At 30.3% G+C, this 22682-nt stretch overlaps 3 protein-coding genes across 3 annotated transcripts; all 3 read right to left on the minus strand.

Annotated features, from left to right (window-relative positions):
• Positions 1-486: 486 nt before the first annotated feature.
• Positions 487-12436, minus strand: LOC139091522 (MATH and LRR domain-containing protein PFE0570w-like). Its single transcript, XM_070641654.1, has 4 exons — positions 10662-12436; positions 1737-7720; positions 1492-1674; positions 487-797 (listed from the first exon to the last, which is right to left on the minus strand). Exons 1-2 carry the CDS (start codon positions 12108-12110, stop codon positions 1838-1840), a joined length of 7332 nt encoding a protein of 2443 aa, XP_070497755.1. The 5' UTR covers positions 12111-12436; the 3' UTR covers positions 487-797; positions 1492-1674; positions 1737-1837.
• Positions 12437-13766: 1330 nt separating this feature from the next.
• On the minus strand, positions 13767-15521 carry LOC139091519 (myoneurin-like). The gene is made up of 3 exons (XM_070641652.1): positions 15289-15521; positions 14193-15086; positions 13767-14055 (listed from the first exon to the last, which is right to left on the minus strand). The coding sequence occupies exons 1-3, from the start codon at positions 15433-15435 to the stop codon at positions 13852-13854; spliced, it is 1245 nt and encodes a 414-aa protein (XP_070497753.1). The 5' UTR covers positions 15436-15521; the 3' UTR covers positions 13767-13851.
• A 308-nt stretch (positions 15522-15829) lies between these two features.
• On the minus strand, positions 15830-21898 carry LOC139091523 (uncharacterized). Its single transcript, XM_070641655.1, has 2 exons — positions 20694-21898; positions 15830-20337 (listed from the first exon to the last, which is right to left on the minus strand). The coding sequence occupies exons 1-2, from the start codon at positions 21858-21860 to the stop codon at positions 16519-16521; spliced, it is 4986 nt and encodes a 1661-aa protein (XP_070497756.1). The 5' UTR covers positions 21861-21898; the 3' UTR covers positions 15830-16518.
• Positions 21899-22682: the final 784 nt, after the last annotated feature.

Below are 22682 nucleotides of genomic sequence, written 5' to 3' on the forward strand. Positions count from 1 at the left end.
TTAAAGTGCCATTAAGTGTTTCCATTTTTGGTCTAGGCTTAGCATTAAGTGTGCAGTGAAAAATAAAAAATTGAGGATTTATAGAATTTGGCACTGGAAGCACAAATTAAGATGCAGTTTTCATTTGTGGATTGGAATTTTCAGGCACAGATGTTAGGATCTAGAATACATTTGATGATTCCTCAAATGTAATCCAGCGAGTCAAAAAAATGATTTCACTGAAAACTTAAATTTAAAATTTGAATGTGAATATGAAAATTAAAAAATAAATTTATAAAATATTTAAAATTGTCTTAATTTTAATAAATTTGAAATAATTTTGAAAAAGTTTTTTTTTTAAATTTGTATTAAAACTATATATTCATATTAGTAAGTTTAACAAAGATAATAAAATATTTAAATTTTAATTCATTTTTAAAATTGAAATTTTGTTAAAAACAGTTTTTTAATTCAAAATTTTATCAAGTTTAATTTAAATTTTCAAAAATTATATCTCAAAAATTTATTAAAATTCAAAAATATATGAAAATTTCAAAACAATCTCATTTTTTTTAAATTACAATATAATTGCGAATAATTAATTAAAAATTTCTAAAATAATGAATGAAATTAAAAATAATTTTAAAATAACAAAGTTAAATTTATATTTAAAATGCCAAGAAGAAGAACATGCGACAGTGATAAAGAAAGGCTGACTTTGTAACATCTCAAAGGTCGAATTTTGAGTATTTCTTTGTTTTTTTGCTCGTTGGTGCTTAAGATTAAAGCAAAATTTAAGTTGAATTTTAATTTTTAAACTGAAAATAGATTTAAAAATAATTAGACATTTAAAATATTGGAGAAGGAGGACGGGGGGTTGGACACTTGTAATTAAGTCGACTAATTTTGTTCCACTCAGTAATCATGCACATCAAATGAGCATCATAACTAATAATTTTGTAAGTTTTTTCAAGACTTCTTCCAACGACAGCAACCAATGAAACCATCAGAAAATGGTTAAATAACAGAAATCCATTATTTGTTCACAACATTTTTCATGGAAAACTTGAACATTCTAAACTGTTTCCATATCCAATGCCATTTAATGATGAACAAGTTGCAATGATCAACAAGACAATCAATTGATCCGAGTATGATATTAGTGATCAGAAATGGGTAAGTTGTAATATGGAAAGTTTATAAATTAAGTAATGTTAAAAATTGCGTTTTTCCCCAAACGTAATGCTTTTTTAATTAAAGAGAATGTCAATGTTTCAGTTTGTAAATCAATGCTGTCTGGTAATATTAATCTTGGATCAAATGATTTTTATCTTGAAGTTGCAATTTCTAAAATATTTGCATCGATAAGTGCTTGGTATATTTATGATGAAACAATTCAAATTCTTGGTGGTATGGGATTGTTGCTGGTGTTGAAAGATTCTTAAGAGATTTAAAGATATACTGAATATATGAAGGTGGAAATGATATTTTAAAACTATTTGTTGGACTTACCCGCATGTAATATGCAGTAAATCATTTAAAGCATGTCCATAAAGCACTCAAAAATCCAGTGTTGAGACACATGATTGTGTTCATGTTAATATGAGAAAAATTAAAAGTCCAGAATTTAATGAAAATTTTAAAAGAATGCCGCAAAGAATTCTTGTCATGCTAAAGATGTGGTACAGATGCATCCTGTTGGATTTTTAAAAATATTTTATCAGTTTTTATAATTAATTTTTAGTAAAATTGCTCACCTTTTTGTGTAATTATTTGATTTATGTTTTACTAGTTATACTTAAATTAATAATTTAAGTCGCAGATCCTAAATATATGATGATATTTTATAAATAATATTTTAGAAAGTAATTTCGTATTTTTGCATCAGCTCCTTAACCCATTTTACTATTTCTGGATCTTTTGATTTATTTTCTAATGCTAAATCATGGATATTCTTGTTTAATGATGTTAATTTAGTTAAATATTCAACCTGATCATCTTTATTGCTGATGTAAATTTGAATTTGTGACCATGTAAATTCGGCGATTTTTTTGACATTCCAGTACGTAGCATCGTGTAAAATGTGAAACCCGTCAATACAATAATTGTCAATAAAATCTAAAATTTCAGCAGAATTGAAAATTGTTGGAATTTTTTGCCAAAGATATTTGTGAACTTCTAAGTTTTTATTATTAATTACTGCATTTTGTAACATGTTTTGTTTATAATCATCCAAATGTTTCAAAAAGGATTTAAGTTCATCTACTTTTGTAATATTTTCCAGCTCTTCAATTGAAAATTTCATTATGTGATGGTCTGAGTAGCATGCAGCAAAATTAATTAAACTGTATCCTTTCTCATCAGCTTCTCGAAGTATTTCCAAAAATTCATCATCAGAATTGCAAGAATTTCGAAATATTTGCCACAACATTTGATGAGTTTTTACTTCTTTTGATGAAACTGCAGCTCTATGAAGTAAATTTAGTCCACGATATCCTTTTGATCTCAAAATTTCTTGATAACCTGAATTGCTGAGATTTTCTTCAAATTTTTGTAATGTAAACTCGATCACTTCTGCAGTATTGCAAGTCACAAGAAGATTAATGTAATTATCACCAAAGTTGGTTTTTTTAAGGAACAAATTTTTAAGTTTTTCTTTATTTTTGCAATTTTCTATCAAGTCCTCCCATAAAATTTGATGATTTTCTATTTTATAATCTGCAATAAACAGCATCAAGTCCTTCAGAGATTCAACATGAATCGTTCGATTAATGATTAACTGAATTCTATCCTCAAAAAATTCAACAGAATTGGCTATGCTAATCCATTCCAAGCTTAAAATTGCTCTTTCTTCTTTTGATAGTTGCTCAAATTTTAATTCATTTTTCATGATTTCGTCACATTTTGTGTCTTCGTATCCATTACTATTTATCATTTTCTTGACTTTATTCCATGTCAGTTCCTTGATTTCTTTTATGTTTTTATCAATTACGTTTAAAAGTACATTAAATCCATAATTATCAAGATGTTTAATAAAGTGCAAAATTTCAGATGAATCAAAATGAATTTCAAGAATTTCCCAAAGTGTTTCATGTAGTTCCAAACTTGTATTTTCTTGTGCTGCTGATTGTAACAAATTTCGACTCGCAAATCCTAATGATCTTAACCAATTTCTTATCTCCTCACGAGATCCAAAACTATTTAATTCAGTAATCATAAATTGAAAAATTTCCCCAGTTGAAAATATAGCAACAAGATGAAAAACATTATCGCCATTGTCCTCAACTTCTCGGAGTATTTCCAAAAATTCATCATCAGAATTGCAAGAATCTCGAAATATTTTCCATAAAATTTGATGAGTTTTTACTTCTTTTGATGTAACTGCAGCTCTGTGAAGTAAATTTCTTCCTTGTTTACCTTTTGATCTTAAAATTTCTTGATAATGTGAATCATTGAGATTTTCCTTAATTTTTTGTAATGTAAACTCGATCACTTCTGATGTATTCCAAATCACAAGAAGATGAATGTAATTGTCACCATAGTTGTTTTTTTCAAGGATCAATTTTTTAAGTTTTTCTTGATTTTTGCAATTTTTTATCAAGTTTTTCCATAAAATTTGATGATTTTCTATTTTATAATCTGCCATGAACAATTCCAATTCCTTAAGAGATGTAACATCAATCGTTCGATTATTGATTAACTGAATCCTGTCCTCGAACAATTCAACAGAATTTGTGATTTGAATCCATTCCAAATTTAACAGTCTTTTTTCTTCTTTTGTTAATTCAATAAATTTTAATCGTTTTTTCATGATTTCGTCACATTTTCGTGATTTCATGTCTTCGTATCCATTGTTATTTAATACTTTTCTGACTTTGTTCCAAGTCAGTTCCTTGATTTCTTTCGTATTTTTAACAATTGCATTTAAGAGTAAATTGTGTCCATAATCATCAAGATGTTTAATAAATAACAAAATTTCAGATGAATCAAAATGAATTTCAAGAATTTTCCAAATTACTTCATGAAGTCCCAAACATTCATTTTGGCAGGCTGGTGATTGTAACAAATTTCGACTCGCATATCCTAATGATCTTAACAAGTTTCTTATCTCCTCACGAGATGTAAAACTATTTAATTCAGTAATCATAAATTGAAAAATTTCCCCAGTAGAAAATGTAGCCACAAGATTTAAAATATTATCGCCATCTTCATCAACTTCTTGAAGTATTTCCAAAAATTCATGATCAGAATTGCAAGAATCTCGAAATATTTGCCACAAAATTTGATGAGTTTTTACTTCTTTTGAATCAACTGCAGCTCTGTGAAGTAAATTTAGTCCTTGTTTACCATTTGATCTCAAAATTTCTTGATAATGCAAATCGTTGAGATTTTCCTTAATTTTTTGTAATGTATACTCGATTACTTCTGCAGTATTGCAAGTCACAAGAATATGAATGTAACTGTTACCATATTGATCTTTAATATCCAGCAATTTTTTTAATTCTTCTCTGTTTTTAAAAGTTTCCAACAAGACCTTCCATAACATTATGTGAAAGTCAGTGTCTTTATTATATGATGCAACATGTAAAGGAGTATTTCCATCAATGAGCGATTTCTGGGTGAACAATATACAAAGTTTTGGAACTGAATTTTTATTTTCAAATATTTGCGATACAATTTCCATTTTTACCTTATCCTTCATGCACAGATGCATAACGTTTTTTTGATTTACATTTGGTTGAGAAATCAGTTTCAATATTTCAGTTTCTGATAGAATTACATTTATAAATTTGAATATAATGTCGAACTTTCGACGAAAATCTTGCTCGATTTTAAATAAAATTAGAAATAAACTTTCTTGATCGTTGTTCAGAGTCATTGCAAGTTCCTTTAATTCACTTTTGTTCATATTTTGACTTAATTGATCAAGAAAATTATTTAAATATTTTACATCAAATGGTGACCTAATTAAGGGCTGAATAATTTGATTTTTTATAATAAAACTCTTTAAACTTGATTTGTTAATAAAATTTAAAAAAATTCTAAAATAAAAATTCCTGTTCCTAGATTTATTCAAATGATTTATCAAATAATCTTGAAATTCTAAAAATAAGTCAGTCTGACTGACGATTAAGTTGATGATTTTCTGATTTTGGCTTAAAATTGTTTGGACATCCTTACTTCTTTTCTTATCTTTGAATAGTCTAATTATAAATATTTCCAGATGTAAACAATTTTCTTCAAATAATTTAGCCAAATTCTTCATATTTTCGACATTTTTAAAAAACGGTTCAGCAAATTTTGATAAATGTTTGTTAACAATTTCAGATATTGAGTCTTTTTCAAAGCCTTCGTTCAAAAACATTCGAATGACATGAAATTGTTGTCCTGTCAAAAAATGAATGAATTTTTCACAGAAATCTTCTGTAATTAATTCCGATTTATTTTGTTCCAAAACGTCAATAAAAAAGATAGCAACAAAATATTCTCGAAATGTTTCATGTATGAATAAGTAGCAATCACCAATTTTATTTAGAAAACCACCGCCAATGATTTCTGAGTCACAAACTAAAACATTTGCGTCATCATCCACTATTGATATGTGGCAAAATGATTTCTGATTTGGAAAATAACTATTAAGTGCAAAGTATTTATGAAGATCAAAAAAATTAATGGATTTTTGCTGAAAAATTGCGTTTGTTTTTGCTCTTAATGGACCTTGTTCACTAGACCAGCTTTTAATTTGGATAAAAACAAATTCTTTATAGATTATAAAATAAGTAATCTCAAAAAAATCATCTTTGATTGATTCGTAAACGTCAACGATCATTTTTAAATATTGTGGAGATCCAATTGAACGATTCTTTATTCCACGAATTCTTTGGGCTAATTTCCTTGCAATATCTTGATAATTTTTAGATTTTTTCGACTTGTCACATAATTTCAACTTTTCTTCCAACATATTTATGATTTCCATTGATGTTAATGGTTTTAATTTATAAATTGAATTAATTTTCAATTCTTCAGACAAATTATCTTCAAAATAGTCACGTGTTGTGATAAATAGTTGATTTCCAATATGCTTATTAACAGATTGAATCATGCCAATCAAAAATGAAGCAAAATCTGGCGCAATTTCATCAAATGCATCAAAAAGAATTGAAACTTTTCCATTTGTATAAAGATGTTTGAACATTCTGATTTCAAATTGATTTAAGGACTTTAATACGGTGCTGATCATAAAGTCTTGCAATTCAGGAACACCATTGTATGATTTAAAATCATTAATAAAATGCTTCAGATCAACATATGATATCCATCGATCGGGATAAGTCTTACATAGATCAATCGAAATATGCTTCATTGTCCAGCTTTTGCCAGCACCAGCATTGTCAGATATTAAGATGAATTTTTCAGTTTTTATGTCTTTAATTAACTCATCTTGTGAAAGATTTACAGATTCTGTAGAATTCTTTTGTTTCTTGATTAATTCTCTTGGTTTAAATAAGTCTTTAAAGTTGTCATCAAGTTTTACAAAATTCAAATTTATTGAAATTTCTGATTCTTCAAGTAACAAATTCAGTTGCTGATCATCAAAAACTTGTGTAAAATCACCAATTGAAATCAGTTGATTTAAAGTCATTGCAGAATTTCCTTGAAAATTAATTTCAGACTTTAGTAACGATTTCTGAGTTGCTTCTGTTAAATCATTCCATGAATAATTTACAGTGACTCGATTGTGCTTAATACCTTTTAAGGTTAAGTTTTTTGATATTTTATCATTTTGATTATCATTTTTAATTAAGAAAATAAACTTATTTGTATTATTTACAACAATTTCTTTTACATTTACATCCATTCCTTTCGTACAGTCCACAAATACATTCAAATTTGAATTCTGCTTAAGAACATCCATGTAATTTTCAAAATTATCATCATTATTGCTGCAAGTTAAAGACACAAAGACATTTCTTGAATCCAACAATTCGAAATCCTTTTCCTTAACATGATTGTAAAGTTGTGTCAACAAGAGATTTGGAACATTTGTTGATATTATTATGACATCATTGCCTTCAGGTTGAATACTCATATTTTTTGGTTCCGACAGCTTATAATCCAAAGATTTAATTTCTTTTAATAAACCAAAACTTTTATTTAATTGCTTAATCTTTTCACGTTTTTCAAGATTAAAGTTCTCTAAATCAGGCATAACACGCTTATTCCAATATTCAAAAAGATTCTTATATAAATTTTCTAAATGCAGTTCCTTTGACTTATCATTATCAAATTCAGCTTGAATATGTGGACCTCTTACGATAAGTTCCGCAATGTAATCTTCAGGTGCATATAATTTATAAACTGTAGAAATAATTCCATTGCATTCATCATCTAATTCTTCCTTTTTCTCAATATTTTCATCCTCATCATCATTATCTTGACTTTCTTCATCCTCATCATCATCTCCTTGACTTTCTTCATCGTTCTTGACTTTCCATTTATTATTTTCCTTAACAATATCTTCAAACTCTTTCGTTCTTACGGAATCATATTCAAAAAATGGACTGTCATTATTCTGGTATACAAGACCCATGACAAAGTGACAAATTTCATGACTAATGACTCCTTTTATTTTTTGGTCTCTGTTTAATACTTTTGATGATTTCGCACCTATGAAGATCCATTTTGATACAGAATATGTATTACCTGGCGAATATCTGCCACGTAGGTCCATATTGAAAGTCTGTAAAAAAAAAATTAAACAATCTTTATATTCACACCGTTTTCACATGTGAATGTATTGGATATGTTCATATCAGATGTTCCGGGAAAATTAAGTAAAATAGCAAGTAATATTCTAATGCTTTAAGAAAGCGTTTAGGCTTTAAAAAGTGGAATGCAATAAAATTAGGGTCTCCGTAAGGTGTGCAAATGCGGAACATATGCAGTCACGTACTGCACCTAGCCTAACCACATCATGTAACAACCTCACCTTCTCGTGGTGGAGACTGTCAATCCAAGCCACATAGTGGGGCGGAAATCAAATAAATCATATTTCATTAGCCACAAATGGAGAGGCTCTCCATACCGACCATAAGCTTCTAGTTGGTACATTAAAGATCAGACTTGCTGCAAACAAGCCACGTTTTGCAAATCACACTCGTAGAGTAGATCCCTTAAAATTGCAAATTCCTCAGTGTCGGGAAAAGTTCAGGAAGGCATTGGAACAACAGCTTAATATAACATCTCCTACCGACCCTGAACAGCACTGGGAACACTTAAGGAAGGCTTGCATAAATGCAAGTGAATCTACAATTCCTCTAGCACATGAGAGGAAAAATGTTACATTTCGGACTCTACATGGAGCATTATTGAACAGAGGAAGCAGGCAAAGCAAGCATGTGATGTAGCAAGATCGCAGCAACAGCGTTTAGAGGCTTAAGGGAGATATACTGCATTGGATAGGCAGGTGAAGCATTCAGCTAGGCAAGATCGTCGTACCTGGCTGAATAGTATTGCTGATCAAGCACAGGATGCCGCGAACAAACAACAATCGCGCGAGCTTTACCGTCTTACGAAACGATTGGCTGGCCAATCTAGAAAAGCAGATAAGCCAGTCAAGTCAGTCGACGGAACTCCTTTAACCAATGCTGACCTCCAAATGAATCGATGGACTGAACATTTTAAGTCTGTCCTCAACCCTCCATCAACATCAACACACAGAGACTTTTTAGACAATGTTCAAATTCCCGAACTTACAACTAACATTGACACAACCAGACCTAGTGTTTCTGAGGTTAGAGGAGCTATTGAAAGCTTAGGATCTGGAAAAGCTCCAGGCCCGGACGGGATCGCGTGTGATCTTTTTAAGGCTCATCTGGATATTACAACAGATCACCTTCACAAAATCATTGGGTCCTTTTGGGACTCGGGAACATTCCCAAAAGGATGGAAGGAAGCTCTTCTTATAAAATTGCCTAAAAAAGGTGATCTCAGTCTGTGTGGAAATTGGAGAGGAATTGCACTCCAAAACTCTATCAACTTGCTCTTTGTTGATTTTAAGTCAGCTTTTGATAAGATTGACAGGAGTGTGATGTGGCGGGTCCTAGCAATGTATGGTGTCCCAGTCAGCATTATAAATCTTATAAGGCAACTCTATGAAGATGCAAACTTTCGAGTTTTGCATACTGGAATGATAGGCCCTGAATTCGAAGTGAATTCAGGTGTTAAGCAAGGCTGTATTCTCTCTCCCCTTCTTTTCAACATTGTTCTTGACTACGTGATGAGAAAGATCAGTCAGAAGAAAAGAGGTATTCATTGGAATGTCTTCACTCGACTTTCTGATCTGGACTATGTCGATGATATTGTTGGCTTAACCGAGACAATGTCTGATATGGAGAAGTTCCTGTCTGATTTGATAGGATGCGCACATGAAGTTGGCTTAGAGATCAACGTCTCTAAGACCAAATTGATGCGAATTAATCCGCCATCGCAGACACGAACATCACTCAAAGTTCTCCATTTGGGAAATGAGGTTGTAGAGAAAGTGGATAAGTTTACTTATCTGGGTAGTGTAATTTTCAAGGACGGTGGTGCGGATGACGATGTACGCAATAGGATTCGACTCACTAGTGTTGCCTATGGCTCACTAAGACACATTTGGACATCTCCACGACTATCTCGACGACTGAAGCTAAAAATCATCAATTCAAACGTCAAGTCAGTGTTACTTTATGGATGCGAGACTTGGAAAGTGACTAAATCACTCACTAATCATATTCAAGTTTTCGTCAACAGATGCCTTAGGAAGATTTGTGACATTTACTATCCAAAAGTCATTAGTAACTCTGAACTGTATAAGATGACAAACCAACAAGTCATCGCTGTCGAGATTGGAAAAAGAAAGTGGGGATGGATCGCTCACACTTTAAGGAAGCATGAAACAGATATTGCACGACAAGCACTGTTTTGGAACGTTAAAGGCAAAAGGAGTGTTGGCAGAAGGAAAATTACTTGGCGTACAACAGTAGAGAAGGAGACAGAACAACAACAAAAGAAGTTAGCAGAAGTAGCCGTTATAGCCCGGAACAGAGACCTGTTCAATCGCTTTATTAACGCCCTACGATTCACATTGGATCAATAGGAACCAATCATCAATAAAATTAGGGTTCGCCCAGATGCACAGGGCAGCAGCAGGCCTGTAGTTTCTATTGTTCTAGATGTGCATCCAATTGCATCCAATTGCATCCATCTGAATTTTTTGTATGGAAATTTTTTTCGTAAAAAATGATGAAAAAACGCGTTTTTGAGAGTTTTTCACCGTCATTACGACGGACGAAAAATAAATCAAAAATTAAATTTTCTATGAAATTCTAACATTATTTATCAAAAAAATTTAAAAAATATAATTTTCCAGTGTTTTTCATCATTATATATGAAAATTAAGGGAAAAGTCGCATTTTCCAAGATTTTTCATCATAATAATACCTAAATAAATTGATTTTGAAAATAGTCATTTTAAGAGTTTTTAAAGTATTTGGTTAAATTTTCAGATGCATTTAGATGCGAATCCAGATACGCAGGCCTGCAGTTTTCTGCATCTATTCATCTATGCGCATCTAATTTTGGCAAACCCTAAATAAAATGAAGACTTTATAAATAAAATATAAAAAAAAAAAACTTACGGTTGTGCTCTCAAAATCATAAATTATTTTCAAGTTATTACACTGTGCAGCAACGTCTATCAATTTACATCCAAATTTAGTCTTGTAAATATCATTGTACCAGCTTCTGATTTTATTGTAATATTCATGTTTAGTTGACTTTGAAATATTTTTATTATTGTGTATAAATGATCTTGATTCGAGTCGTAAAATATTTACCAAATCATTTTGTAATGCACTATTTACATTATTATTTCTTTGGATTCGCCCAGCAGTTATTGATTCAATTCCATCCTGCTGATTACAAAATTCTTCATTTTTTTCATCAATTTTTCCCGGATTATATCCATGTGATTGTAAAATACAACGAATTTTGTCATTTTTGCAGCTTATAGTTTGATGTATTGCTGAGTCATTGTCAGTATTGAATCCAATTTTAAGGTTAGGATTTTTTTTAATGAATATTTCAACACTTTTCTTGTCATCAGCTTTAATGACTGTATGAAAGTTAGTTCTAGCATTAATAATTATTTTAAGATTAATGTCAGTAACAGCATCAACATCAAGCTTATTTGGAAATGGAAAATCACAATCCAAAAGCTTACACAAGACATCCAATTGATTTGTATTAAATGCAGTTGTAGAAATCATAAGTTGATGATCATATGGCAGTTGCTGTATCCATTCCATGCAATGATTAATCAAGAAATCAACAATATCTTTTTTTGAATTTTTTACAGCCAAATATAAAATTGATGTTTCAGTTTCATGACTGTTTGTATTATTTACGTCATCTGGTGACACATTGTCTGATTGTGCTATGTATGAAACTTCTGTTAAACATTCCACAGCTTCATTTGTCATAGATTCTTCAACATTATCAAGCCATATGTTTAATGCAGCTACAATGTCATCGACTGATCCTTTTATTGCACATTTTTGAATTAATTCCTTATAAAAGTTCTCAGGAAAATTAAAAATCCTTAATAATCTTAAAATTAAAGAAGATCCAGGAATTTGTGGTAATTTTTCAAGAAATTTAAGTTGCAAATTTTTTGCATTGTCGGATTTGATGAATTTAAAGAATGGCAAGCAGTTATCAAAATCATCAAGGTCAGGCTGTATTTCAAGTTTCTGATTTTCATTTTTATAATAAACTCTTGAGTCATTTGCATTTTTTGATGATAACACCAACACTAATGGACGATTTTTATTGAATTTTATGAGGATTGACTCTAACACATCAAAACGATCAGATTTGTCAGTTATTTCATCATCACATTCAACAATAAAAACGAATAAATTTTTATATTGCTTTTTATTATATATATAAGAAATTTCATCAATTAAGTCCACGAAAGTCCATTCGGATGTAAATTTTAACACTTTACAATGAAATTTTTGATTTTTATTTAAATTTTTACACGTTTCCTTTGTATAACTAATGATATATTCCTTATTATACTCCATTTTAATGCTGATTCACACTTTTTTACAATTTTTACACTTTTTACGATAATTTGTTCAATTTAAATGCACACATTCTAGTTCAAATTGTTCAATGTTTATTAATTATCACTTTTACTACCGAAGTTTCACGAAATTAACTTCAAATTTATTAAAATTCTCAATCTGGATGATCGACTATTAAGTTTTTTTCATCACTATTTAGATCACTACACTACTGTAAAAATCTTTCATGATCATATCTTTTGGAACTGTTTCTAAATTTAAATATCTAAAATTGACTTTATCCTTCACTATTATAGTCTTATGAGCTTCCTTAAGATGTCCAAATTCTGTAATTTCAATCAAAAACACTCCCGATATGTTCGATCATCCGAAATAAAATAATGAAAAATGTATAACATTACTAAGAGTTCTACACAAATAGCTTGGATAACAAGTTATACATATTTGTATAACACACATCAGAGGTGTAGCCAGGTGGGATGTAGAGCTTATGTTATAAAAAATTATCTATCCGTATACTGAACTGACATTCTTTTATAACTAATCTACAATAAGAATCCCTTGGAGCTCTTGGAAGCCATTTCCCTATCGGATCCCATACAACTGAGGTGTACTCGAAGTGACGTTCTTTTTGCAGAAATGTCTCAATTGGATATCATTTTATTATTACAGTCGGGACAATTCACTTCCTTAATGTCTTTCATTTAAGTTCAAATTCACTGTATCATCGACAAACAGTCAACAAACTTGTTAATGCTGTAAACTTGATCAAATTTATTAATAACAATAAAACATTCAAAAACATTCAATCGACATAAAAACATTAATTTTTATGAAAGTTTAGAGCATTTTAAGTAACATCTGTAAAAGCTCCATAACAGTTGATCATCAAAAGCTTTCCAAAAATCTGTAGAACTCTTAATCGTAGCTGAACATTGTTTTCATCAAGTAAAAAACAAAACAATCTTTATCTGTGTTGGTGCAAAACATTTCACATTTAATTTACAATTTTTTCATGTTTTTAATAAATTTATCAAAATTCAACAAGTTTCTGACAAGATCAATAAGTTGACATTTCAGCACAAATCACACATCATTAAATTAACATGATCCGAAAATGGCAAAAATAAGTTCAAAGCCACAAGAATGTCACTTGAAGCTAAAATTGGTGCTTCAATTCTCAATGCCGACTTGTCACAGTTAGCTGTTGAGTCACAGAAGTTGTTTGATAATGAAGCTGATTATTTGGTAAGTTAGGAATGCCAACTTACAGTTCCTTGAATTAATTTATATCCATTTTATTTGTAGCATCTCGATGTCATGGACGGACACTTTGTTCCTAATCTTACATCCAGTCATCCAATTGTAAAGTGCTTAAGGAATAAAATTAAGGTCAGTTTGATTTACACTTTTTATGGACATTGATCAGCTCCTTGAATATTCAGCATAAAACTGTCAATGAACATACTTGATACTTGATTTGTGACCATCCTATCCTGACTGAACATTTCCTGACACCATTTAGCATCTTCTTTATTGTCTCTTATGGTTGAAGTCACTTGTTCCTCATATTAGATATATATTGAATATATAATATATAATATATAATATTATAATATACGACAAACTGCAAAATTATTAAGTACCAGAAAATTAAATTTAATTTGACAGCTTTACTTTATTTATTCAACATTTTAACATATAATATCAATTCTTTCCTTCTTATAAATCGTCATTCCTAATTCGGTGCCCTCTGAATTGGAACTGCATCTCTAACTTTTTGCAACAATAATTCCAATCTTTCAGCTCCAATGTTCTGATGATGTGTCATTGCATGCTTCTTGTAGTACTCTCGTCTTGAAAAATTACCATGACATCCTGGTTCCTCACAGAAGAATCTCAATTTTTGGTGAATTGAGAAAATGTGTCGGTTGAGATCGTTCTGAAATTATTGTAAGCAATAGGAACAGATTGATTGTGATGAATTATTTATAGTGATCCCTAACCACACCCCAGCTGCTCTGAAACACCAACCCATCACCAGATGTCAACATCCCACATCCTCTTCCCCAAACTCACCTGAGAAAAGTATCTCTTATCGCAGTAGCTACACACATGATCCTTCTGATTTGCATGAGTCTTCATATGTGCCCGTAGTCTTTTTCTCATATAAAACTTCTTTCCACATCCTTCAACATCACAAATAAATTTCGGATCCGAATGATAATACAAATGTGTCCTCAAATTGTTGATACATGAAAATAATTTTCCACAAAATTCGCACGGCATGTCCTTATCATTGTGTGACTCGACGTGCTTCTTGAGATTCTCAGTTGAGAAAAATGCTTTGTTGCAAATGTTACAAATGTGACTTCTGACTTTTTCGGTGTGTTTTGCTCTCACGTGAGCATTGAGATGAAATTTTTTATTAAATTTAAGTCCACATGATTCACAATAATAAGTCTGTTGCTGTTTAATTGACTTTTTTGCGTGTACTTTCATGTGCTGTTCCATATCACATCGAAAAAATGAAGCATATCCACACAAATCACAAAAATAATTCTTCACATGAAGATGAACTTTGAGGATGTGACGTCGATAATTGTTGACTGATGAACCGCAAACTTCACAACATTTTTTGGGCTTTGAATTTTGACTCTTTTTTCTTGCCTTTTCAGCCTTTTCCTCAATTATCGTCTCACAGTCAACAAATATGTCTTCAGGATCTTCTTTTTCAGTTTTTATCTTTACATTTGATGGAAATGAATGATTCAAGTCCGTGTATTGATTGCTGGACTCAAAATGGAATTTTTTATGTTCAGGTTTGTTATAATCTTGTTCCTGAGTTGACTGAATGTGACTATAGAGCTTAAGCTGATTATTTATGAGGCTAGTACGAAAATTTGAGAATACATTAAGGTCATTCTGGCAGAATGTGCAGATTTTTGTGGAAAAGTCTGGAGATGAGATGAGCTGGAAAGTGAAAAAAAAGTCAAAAAATTGTTTTTGTCAACAATAAAAAAATGTTGAAAAATTTGCAAATTTTTATGGATTTTAGGTAAGAATTCGATCATTTTGAACCTTAAGTCATCAATATCTTCACAATTAAGTTCAAATTCACAAAGCTCAACCATAGTCCAACACCTATAACCCCTCAAACCCCCCCAAAACTCACCTCAATCTGAGTCAAATCGAAGAAATTTTTCTGAATAATTTCATCAATTTTCATAAATTTGTCAGATTTTTCAATAATTCGGAAACAGCAACGACATTTTTCAAGATGATTATCGAGTTCGATGTCAGCTTCAATCTTTGCATTCATTATGAAAGTGAAATTTCCACCAAGAATTTGCTTATTTTTTATAAAACTTAAATTTTAATGACAAAAAAGATTGAAATTTTGATAAAAATTGTTGAACGCACTCAATGTTTTTGTTTTTGTTTGATAGAATGTTTAATGGATGTTTTATAGATATTTTTGAATGTTTTTGGATGTTTTATTGAAAATATCAAGTAATATTGATGATTACAATTTTGATCAAGTATCTTCAGTAAGTGAACATTCGGAAATTGTATAATGCATGCTGAGGAAGAATATACAATTTTGCTAATTTTCGAAATTTAAAATATTCACAAGCATACTCACAAGCATGCTCATTTAGATGATAATGTCCATTGTCTGCTAAGAAATATTCAATCAAAACCAAATAAAATAATTAAATTTTTAAAAAAGTAAATTTATTTTTTTATCAAATTATTAAAGATTGTTTAAAAAAATTGCTCTGCTTTAGTTTTGATACACTTGAAACGAGAATGGAACCTAAGACCTCTTATTTTCTTACCAATTAGTATATTTATAATTAAGGCGACCATCGGTGCATTAAGGCGGCGTATTTTTGCCAGGATCCTGATCATGATGCGGCTTTATGTTTCTCAATTGTTGCTGCGTCTCGACAAAGCTTTAAAACTTCTCAATTCTCAAAGAAATTTAGGATAAATTATGAAAATTTCCCTTTTGAAGATTTGGTCTCAAGCCCAGGATTAAAATATTTTTTTCTTCCGGAATTTTAATTATTTTCTGTACTGTTTTGCAAATTTTTTAACTTAATTTAACTAGTTCATTGAATATTAAGACTATAAATAGTCCAAAAGAACTTCAAAAGTGCCGAACTTACAAATATGTCCCGATATTTTGCAAAATCTTCTGTAAGGCTTCGTTTATCTACCAAACCTTGTGTAATAATCTGATAACTTTTTAATTTGAATGACTTTAATTTTTTGAGTCCGAATTCCACGAGGTTCAGCACCTTCACATTGACCATCACAATAAAATCTTGCCAACTCCATTTTATATTTTAAAATATTTTTTAAAGCAGTTTTTTAAATATTTTTATGAGTGTAATTTCTAAAATTTTAAGACTTCCTTCGAAGTCAGCTCAATCACTTCTGGTGAATTGAATTGATTAACAATAGACATTAAATTTCCCCAATTCGAATCAGCATGGTTAATTAATTCCTTAATTTCAGAATCTTCAAAATATTTCCCAAAAATTTTCCATAAATAATTATGAAGTTCCATCGATTTATTGTCCTTTGCAGCTAGTTGTAGTAGATTTTGATTTAGGCTGTTTGACGTGCTTAATAGCATTTTAATTTCGTTTTTTAATGCGATTTTTTCAAGCTCATTTAAAATAAATTTAAGGATTACGTTTGTAGAATTAGATACAGCTAGATGAAGCACATTGTTGCCACTTCCATTAACATTTTTGATTAACTTGATAATTTCATCTTCAGATTTAGAAATATCACGAATAACTTTCCACAAAATTTGATGAGTTTTGACATCTTTTGAATATTGTGCAGCAATATGAAGCAGATTAAGTCCACTTTTCATCAAAATGTCTTCATTTGTAGCACAACTGAAGTTTTCCTTTATAAATTTTATTGAAATTTCAATAACTTCACTCTTATTTGTGCTAACAAGAATATGTAAGAAGTTGTTGCCATTTCGATCTTTTTGAAGCATAAAATTCTTCAATTCTTCTCGATCTTCAAAGGTGTCTTGGATTAATTGATGCAATTCCTTATGAATTTCAATATTAGTGCTGATTGCTGCATAATGAAGAATAGTTTGTTGATTTTCCAATGATTTTTGTGCTGCAAATGCTTTGCAAATTTGTTTGTCGGATAATTTTCTGATCTCGGTCCACAAAATTTTCAGCAGATCTTCATTCTCCATCTGGACACAAACATGTAAGACTGTTTCTTCATTCTCATTGCAATTTCTCATTAATTCAATAATTTCAGATGTTGTTAAATATTTTTGAATAATTTCAAGGTATTTTGATACTTTGGATCGTTCCTTAATATCTGATTTGCACATCATTAGCATGATATTTCCATCAAGTTTGGTGCTTTTTGTCATCAAAACTTCACGTATGAATGGTACTTCAAACATTGTCTCAAGTTTCGTCACCAAATTCTCAAATATTTCAATTTTAAATTCCGATTGAATAATTCTGAGCAAAATTTCCTGTTCCTTAATCAATGTCCTTAAGTCTTCATGATTTACGTGACGAAATAAAACATTTTCAAATTTTAAATAAATGTTCAAGTTCACATTTGATTCCACAAGCTTCACAGCTGTTCTAGTCAATAATTCCTTAACTTTTTCATAACTTCCATTTTCCAAGATTTTCATGATTAATTTTACAAAAAATTCAAGCTCATTGATGAAATAATCTTCCAAATTATCCATGTTATAAAAGTCATCAATATAATCTAAAATTCTTTGTTCATGATTGTCCAAAAGTAAAGGTTCTGCTTCAAATGCGTCATTTAAGATGATCTGAATTCCGCGATATTTTTGACTTGTCAGAACTCGAGCTAAAATCGTAAATCCAATGATTAAAAGTTTTTTCTTTCTCAGCTCTTTAATGACTAATTCCACAATGTAAAAGTCCAGTAAATCTTTATTCAAAAAGTAAAATTGTCCATCTTTCATGCCTAGCATTCCACAACCCATAGCCTGGTAATTGAGCCATTCAGTTGGATCGTATTTGGGAAAAGCTTCTTCAATTAAATCTGGAAATAAGATCACAATTGCTACATATTGATGAAATCTCCAAGAATTTAGGTCATATTCTTGACTTTTTATGTTTGCTGTTTGCCTGATCTCGCCTTTCTGTTCCGACCAAACTCTGTAGAATATAATTCCAATTGACTGGTAAAGCATGTAAATGTTTAAGACCATTTTTGGATCTTCAACATTAATATTTCGTCTTTTGGTGTCCTTAAACGTGTCAGCTATCATTTGGTATATTTCAGGTGCTGTCATTGACATTTTATTTATATTTTCAACTTTTTTAATGAAATTATCAGCAATTTTTTTAAAAATTTCTAATTTTGTTAAAGTTTTTACAATTTCATCAAAATTTTTCACATCTAAATCCTTCCGGTCATTTAAAATCCATGATTTTGCAATCAAATTTACTCCATCCTGCCTGGAAAATTTATCAAGTTTATAAATTACATCAATTTGAAGTGCCTGCAGCAAATCAACCTCCATATAGTCTCGAATAGTAATCCACATTTGATTTCCGTTATTAAAGTTGAATGATTTCAACAATTTTAAGAGTAATATTGCATATTCAGGAGCTACTTCATCATATCCATCAAAAATGATGCATATTTTGCCATTTTCGTAGAGTTTCTTGAAGATTTTAGACTCAAAATTGAATTTTGGCCTTAAAACTACGTCAGTTAAGAATTTTGAAAATTCCAGTTCCTCCTTGAATCTCCTGATATGCTTGATATACTGCTTTAAGTCGACAAAAGTGACCCATTTTGTTGGGAACTTTTCATGAATGAGTTTTGAAATATTTTTAATTGCCCAACTTTTACCGCTTCCTGCTTCGTCTGATATAAGGATGAAATGCTTATTCATAGTGTTTTTGATTAGTTCGGATGTTGAAAATTGAGGAATCACAGCATCTTCCATGTCCACATCCTGTTCCTTTTTAATAAAATTCCTTGGACAAAACAGAAATTCAAACCTTTTTTCAATCAATTCAGTCTCAGGATTTGAATTAATTTCAACTTTGTGGCCATCAAGCAGCATATTCAGCAGCTGATCGTCAATAATATCCGAGAGCTGATATCCCTCAACGTGCTGCTCATTATGATTACCAAGCACATCCAAAAGTGACAATTTTTCATTATTTTGAAAATTAATTTTGATTTTTAGAAGCAATTTTTGACTTTTTTTTGTTAAGCATTGCCAATTGTAATTCATTTCATGTAATTTTGGATTAACTCCACAACTTCTTAGAGCTACATTCACTAATTCATCTCGTACAGTCACATTTGAAACTACAAACACAAAATTATTCTTCTTATTAGCAAAAGTAAGTTCAATTAAGTCCAATTTTCCCTTTGAACAGTCCACAAAGACATTTATGTCCGAGTTATGTCTACAAATGTATTGATAGTCGCTTCTTATTGATTCATTATTAAATTTTTCTAAATCTACAAAAATATTCCTTGTATCCAATAAGCATCCATAAGCTTTTTTGAGGTGTTTATAGATGTCTATCCATAACAGAGTTGGTACATTCGTTGTTATAATGATGAAATTATTTTTGAATATTTCTTTAAAGTCATTTGGTGCTGTCAATTCTATTTTTTGACTTTTGATTGTCGAAAGTACATCGATGTAGGCATTGAGTCTTATAATTAGTTTATCCTTTTGCAGATAGCGTTTAAATTCAGGAACAACAAAATTATACCAAAAATTGAATAAATTTCTATATTTTTGCTTGATACAATACAAATATCCTTCATCGTCACTAAATTCTGTCAAGAGATTAATAACTCTTAGAATTAGTTCCATTTGGTATTCTTTTGGGGAATAGAAAATGAAAGCTGATGAAATTATGCCACAGCATTCATCATTTACACTTTGTGGACTCTGTCCTGACCACTGATTAATGGATTTGACTATATTATCAAATATTTCAGCTCCATCATGGTTTTCATTGTAGTAAGGCTTTCCCCCATTTTCATACACCAAGTTTAAGGCATAGTAGCATATCTGCTGAGCTAAAACTCCAATTATTTCATTCTCACGTTTTCTACCTGATAATTTAGAACCAATGAAGATCCATTTTGATTCTACGAATGTAATTCCAGGTGAATTTGTTCCTGATACGCTTACATTATCAGCCTGAAATTAGAATATTTCTTAGATTTTAGATTGCTTGAAGTTGTATGACGTAAAAAGCATCCCCTAGCTTATGTCACCATATAGTGGAATCAGATTCAGTCAAAACAGATTCTAAATTACTCAAAAATTGGTTAAACGATCGAAAATCCGGCACTAGACTAAAGTGATTCTGACTTGATGCCGGATTATCACTGACCTGGTTTCGGATTTTGGATCGATTGACCTATTTGAGCTATTTTGGCGAGAACGTACTCAGGATAGGTTTAACACCCCCTCCCTATCTTGAATAAGCTGCAGATATCATTGCAATTTAGTCTCTAGATTTCAATCCGTACACATATTGATATAATACTTACAGTTTCACTTTCAAAGTCGTAAATAATCTTCAATCCATCACACGTGAAAGCAACATCAAGTACTTCCGGTGCTATTTCATTGATTTTTTCATACCAAATACGGATTTTACTGCGATAATTTGTTTCAACTTCTTTTGATATTGTCGTATTGTGAATAAGTGACTTAATACACAAATTAATGACTGACTGTTGACTATTTGGTAAGGCACTTTTAAAACTATCATTTCTCATTTTTGTTGCCTTTTTCATAGCTTGTTGTTTTTCTTTTTCACTCAAATTGTCTATAAAGTTAGAACAATCATCACCTTTAAGTCCAATAATAATTAGAAAGTAATAAAGTCCTAATTTATTAGCATTAACTGTCTCTTGCAATAACGAGTTGTTGTTTATGCTGTAAATTATCTTTAATTTTGAATTTTTCATGATCATATCCTCTAAATCCTCATAATGTCCTTCCAACATGGTCGTTTTGAGTTCTGCTCTAAATTTAATTATTTCATGAAGTCTTTCATGGACTTGATTTTCGTCATATTTAAAATACTCGGGAAATGGAAAGTCAGCGTAGTCTAACAAGTCACAAAGGACATCCAACTGATCTGTCTCAAATGCTACTGTAGATATTCTAACTTGATGGCTGAATGGAAGCTTTTGGATCAAATTAAACCAATAAAATGTTAAATAACTGATGACATCCTTATTTTTATGCTCAACAGCTGTTAAAAGAACTGAGTTGGAATGTGAACTGGATGCTTCATCATCATCATCATCGCCTGTTGAACTACCATTAATAATTGTTGATAAAATTCTCTGCGATTCTGCGCTTAATTTTCTGTCAGTTTCCTCAAATGGAGCATCTACTGCTGCTTGAAAATCAGCTTTTGATCCAATTGCTGCATATTTAAGGATAAGTGTTGTGAAAAATTCTTCATTAAAATCCAATGTCCTTAAAAATCTCAGAATCAAAAAAGAGTCTTTAATTGGTGAAGAATTTGCAGTAAAAACTTCAAAAACATCTTCAAATTCACCATGCAGGAAGTCACACAGAAATGATGAAAAATTTTGAGATGATTTAAAATTCAATTTTCTTTCAATTATTTCAAATTGATTTGATGGAGGAACTTTGTAGAATAATTTCGATGCAGCACCATCCTCAAACAACAATTGCATAATCAATGGACGAGTAGCACCAAATTTCAGTTTTTCATATCCAGCATCAAATTCAGTTGGATTTTTAAAATTTGATGATAAAAATAAATAGATTTGGATAGTCTGCAGGCTTCAAAGAGTCAATAAATGTCAAAACTTTATCATAATTCCAGGCTGATGAAAATGTAAGAATTTTGCAGATTCTCTTTTGCTCTTTATTGTAATTTTTGTTCTCAATGACATTTATCAAATATTTGCCGGCAACTTTAAATGGCTTGTCAGCTAGTATGTCAATTATGGAATGATGCATATTCGTCTAAAAATGAAAATAAGAATGTAATGTTGTATAATACAAATTAATTTGATTTAAATTTTCAAATATATTAATTTGATGAATCATTATCCGGCAATATCTTATTATTAGCAACTTGTTGGCATTGCTATGAATATTTTTAAGTAATTTCAAATGATACATATTTTTAAAATTTAACTTACATTCACAATAAAATGAATTTCATAAAATCACTTTAATCAGATAGTTATAACTTAACAGATCTATAACAATTATTGATTATAACATTTGTTCATGATAAGTCCAATACCATGTTATAACAAATCATATTAATTCAAAAAAAATCGTTAATTTTTCCAAAAAAAAAAAAAAAACTAAAAATTTGTTTCAGTGGTATAAAATAGATTATTCCAAATTGTAATTTACTTACTTACTGGAACCATACTCCAACTTGGAGCCTAGGTTGTTGTAAAAGGCTTTCCATCTGATTCGAATGCTGGCCACATCACAAAGCTTGTACAAATTCTTTGTTTTAACATCTAATTGACATT

The sequence above is a fragment of the Chironomus tepperi genome, unplaced genomic scaffold (assembly GCF_022539635.2).
Source record: "Chironomus tepperi strain 1889 unplaced genomic scaffold, CSIRO-AGI_Ctep_v1 contig_245, whole genome shotgun sequence".
NCBI classification, from domain to species: domain Eukaryota; kingdom Metazoa; phylum Arthropoda; class Insecta; order Diptera; family Chironomidae; genus Chironomus; species Chironomus tepperi.

Excerpts from the sequence above, each read along its gene's own strand:
- LOC139091522 (XM_070641654.1), bottom strand. The coding sequence starts at position 12,110 with ATGGAGTATAATAAGGAATATATCATTAGTTATACAAAGGAAACGTGT. Across the intron at positions 7,721-10,661 it reads ATGATTTTGAGAGCACAACC|ACTTTCAATATGGACCTACG; the intron begins GTAAGTTTTTTT and ends TTTTTTTTACAG.
- LOC139091519 (XM_070641652.1), bottom strand. The coding sequence starts at position 15,435 with ATGAATGCAAAGATTGAAGCTGACATCGAACTCGATAATCATCTTGAA. Across the intron at positions 15,087-15,288 it reads TCGATTTGACTCAGATTGAG|CTCATCTCATCTCCAGACTT; the intron begins GTGAGTTTTGGG and ends TTCACTTTCCAG. Across the intron at positions 14,056-14,192 it reads ATAAGAGATACTTTTCTCAG|AACGATCTCAACCGACACAT; the intron begins GTGAGTTTGGGG and ends CAATAATTTCAG.
- LOC139091523 (XM_070641655.1), bottom strand. The coding sequence starts at position 21,860 with ATGCAATTGTTGTTTGAGGATGGTGCTGCATCGAAATTATTCTACAAA. Across the intron at positions 20,338-20,693 it reads ACGACTTTGAAAGTGAAACT|GCTGATAATGTAAGCGTATC; the intron begins GTAAGTATTATA and ends TTCTAATTTCAG.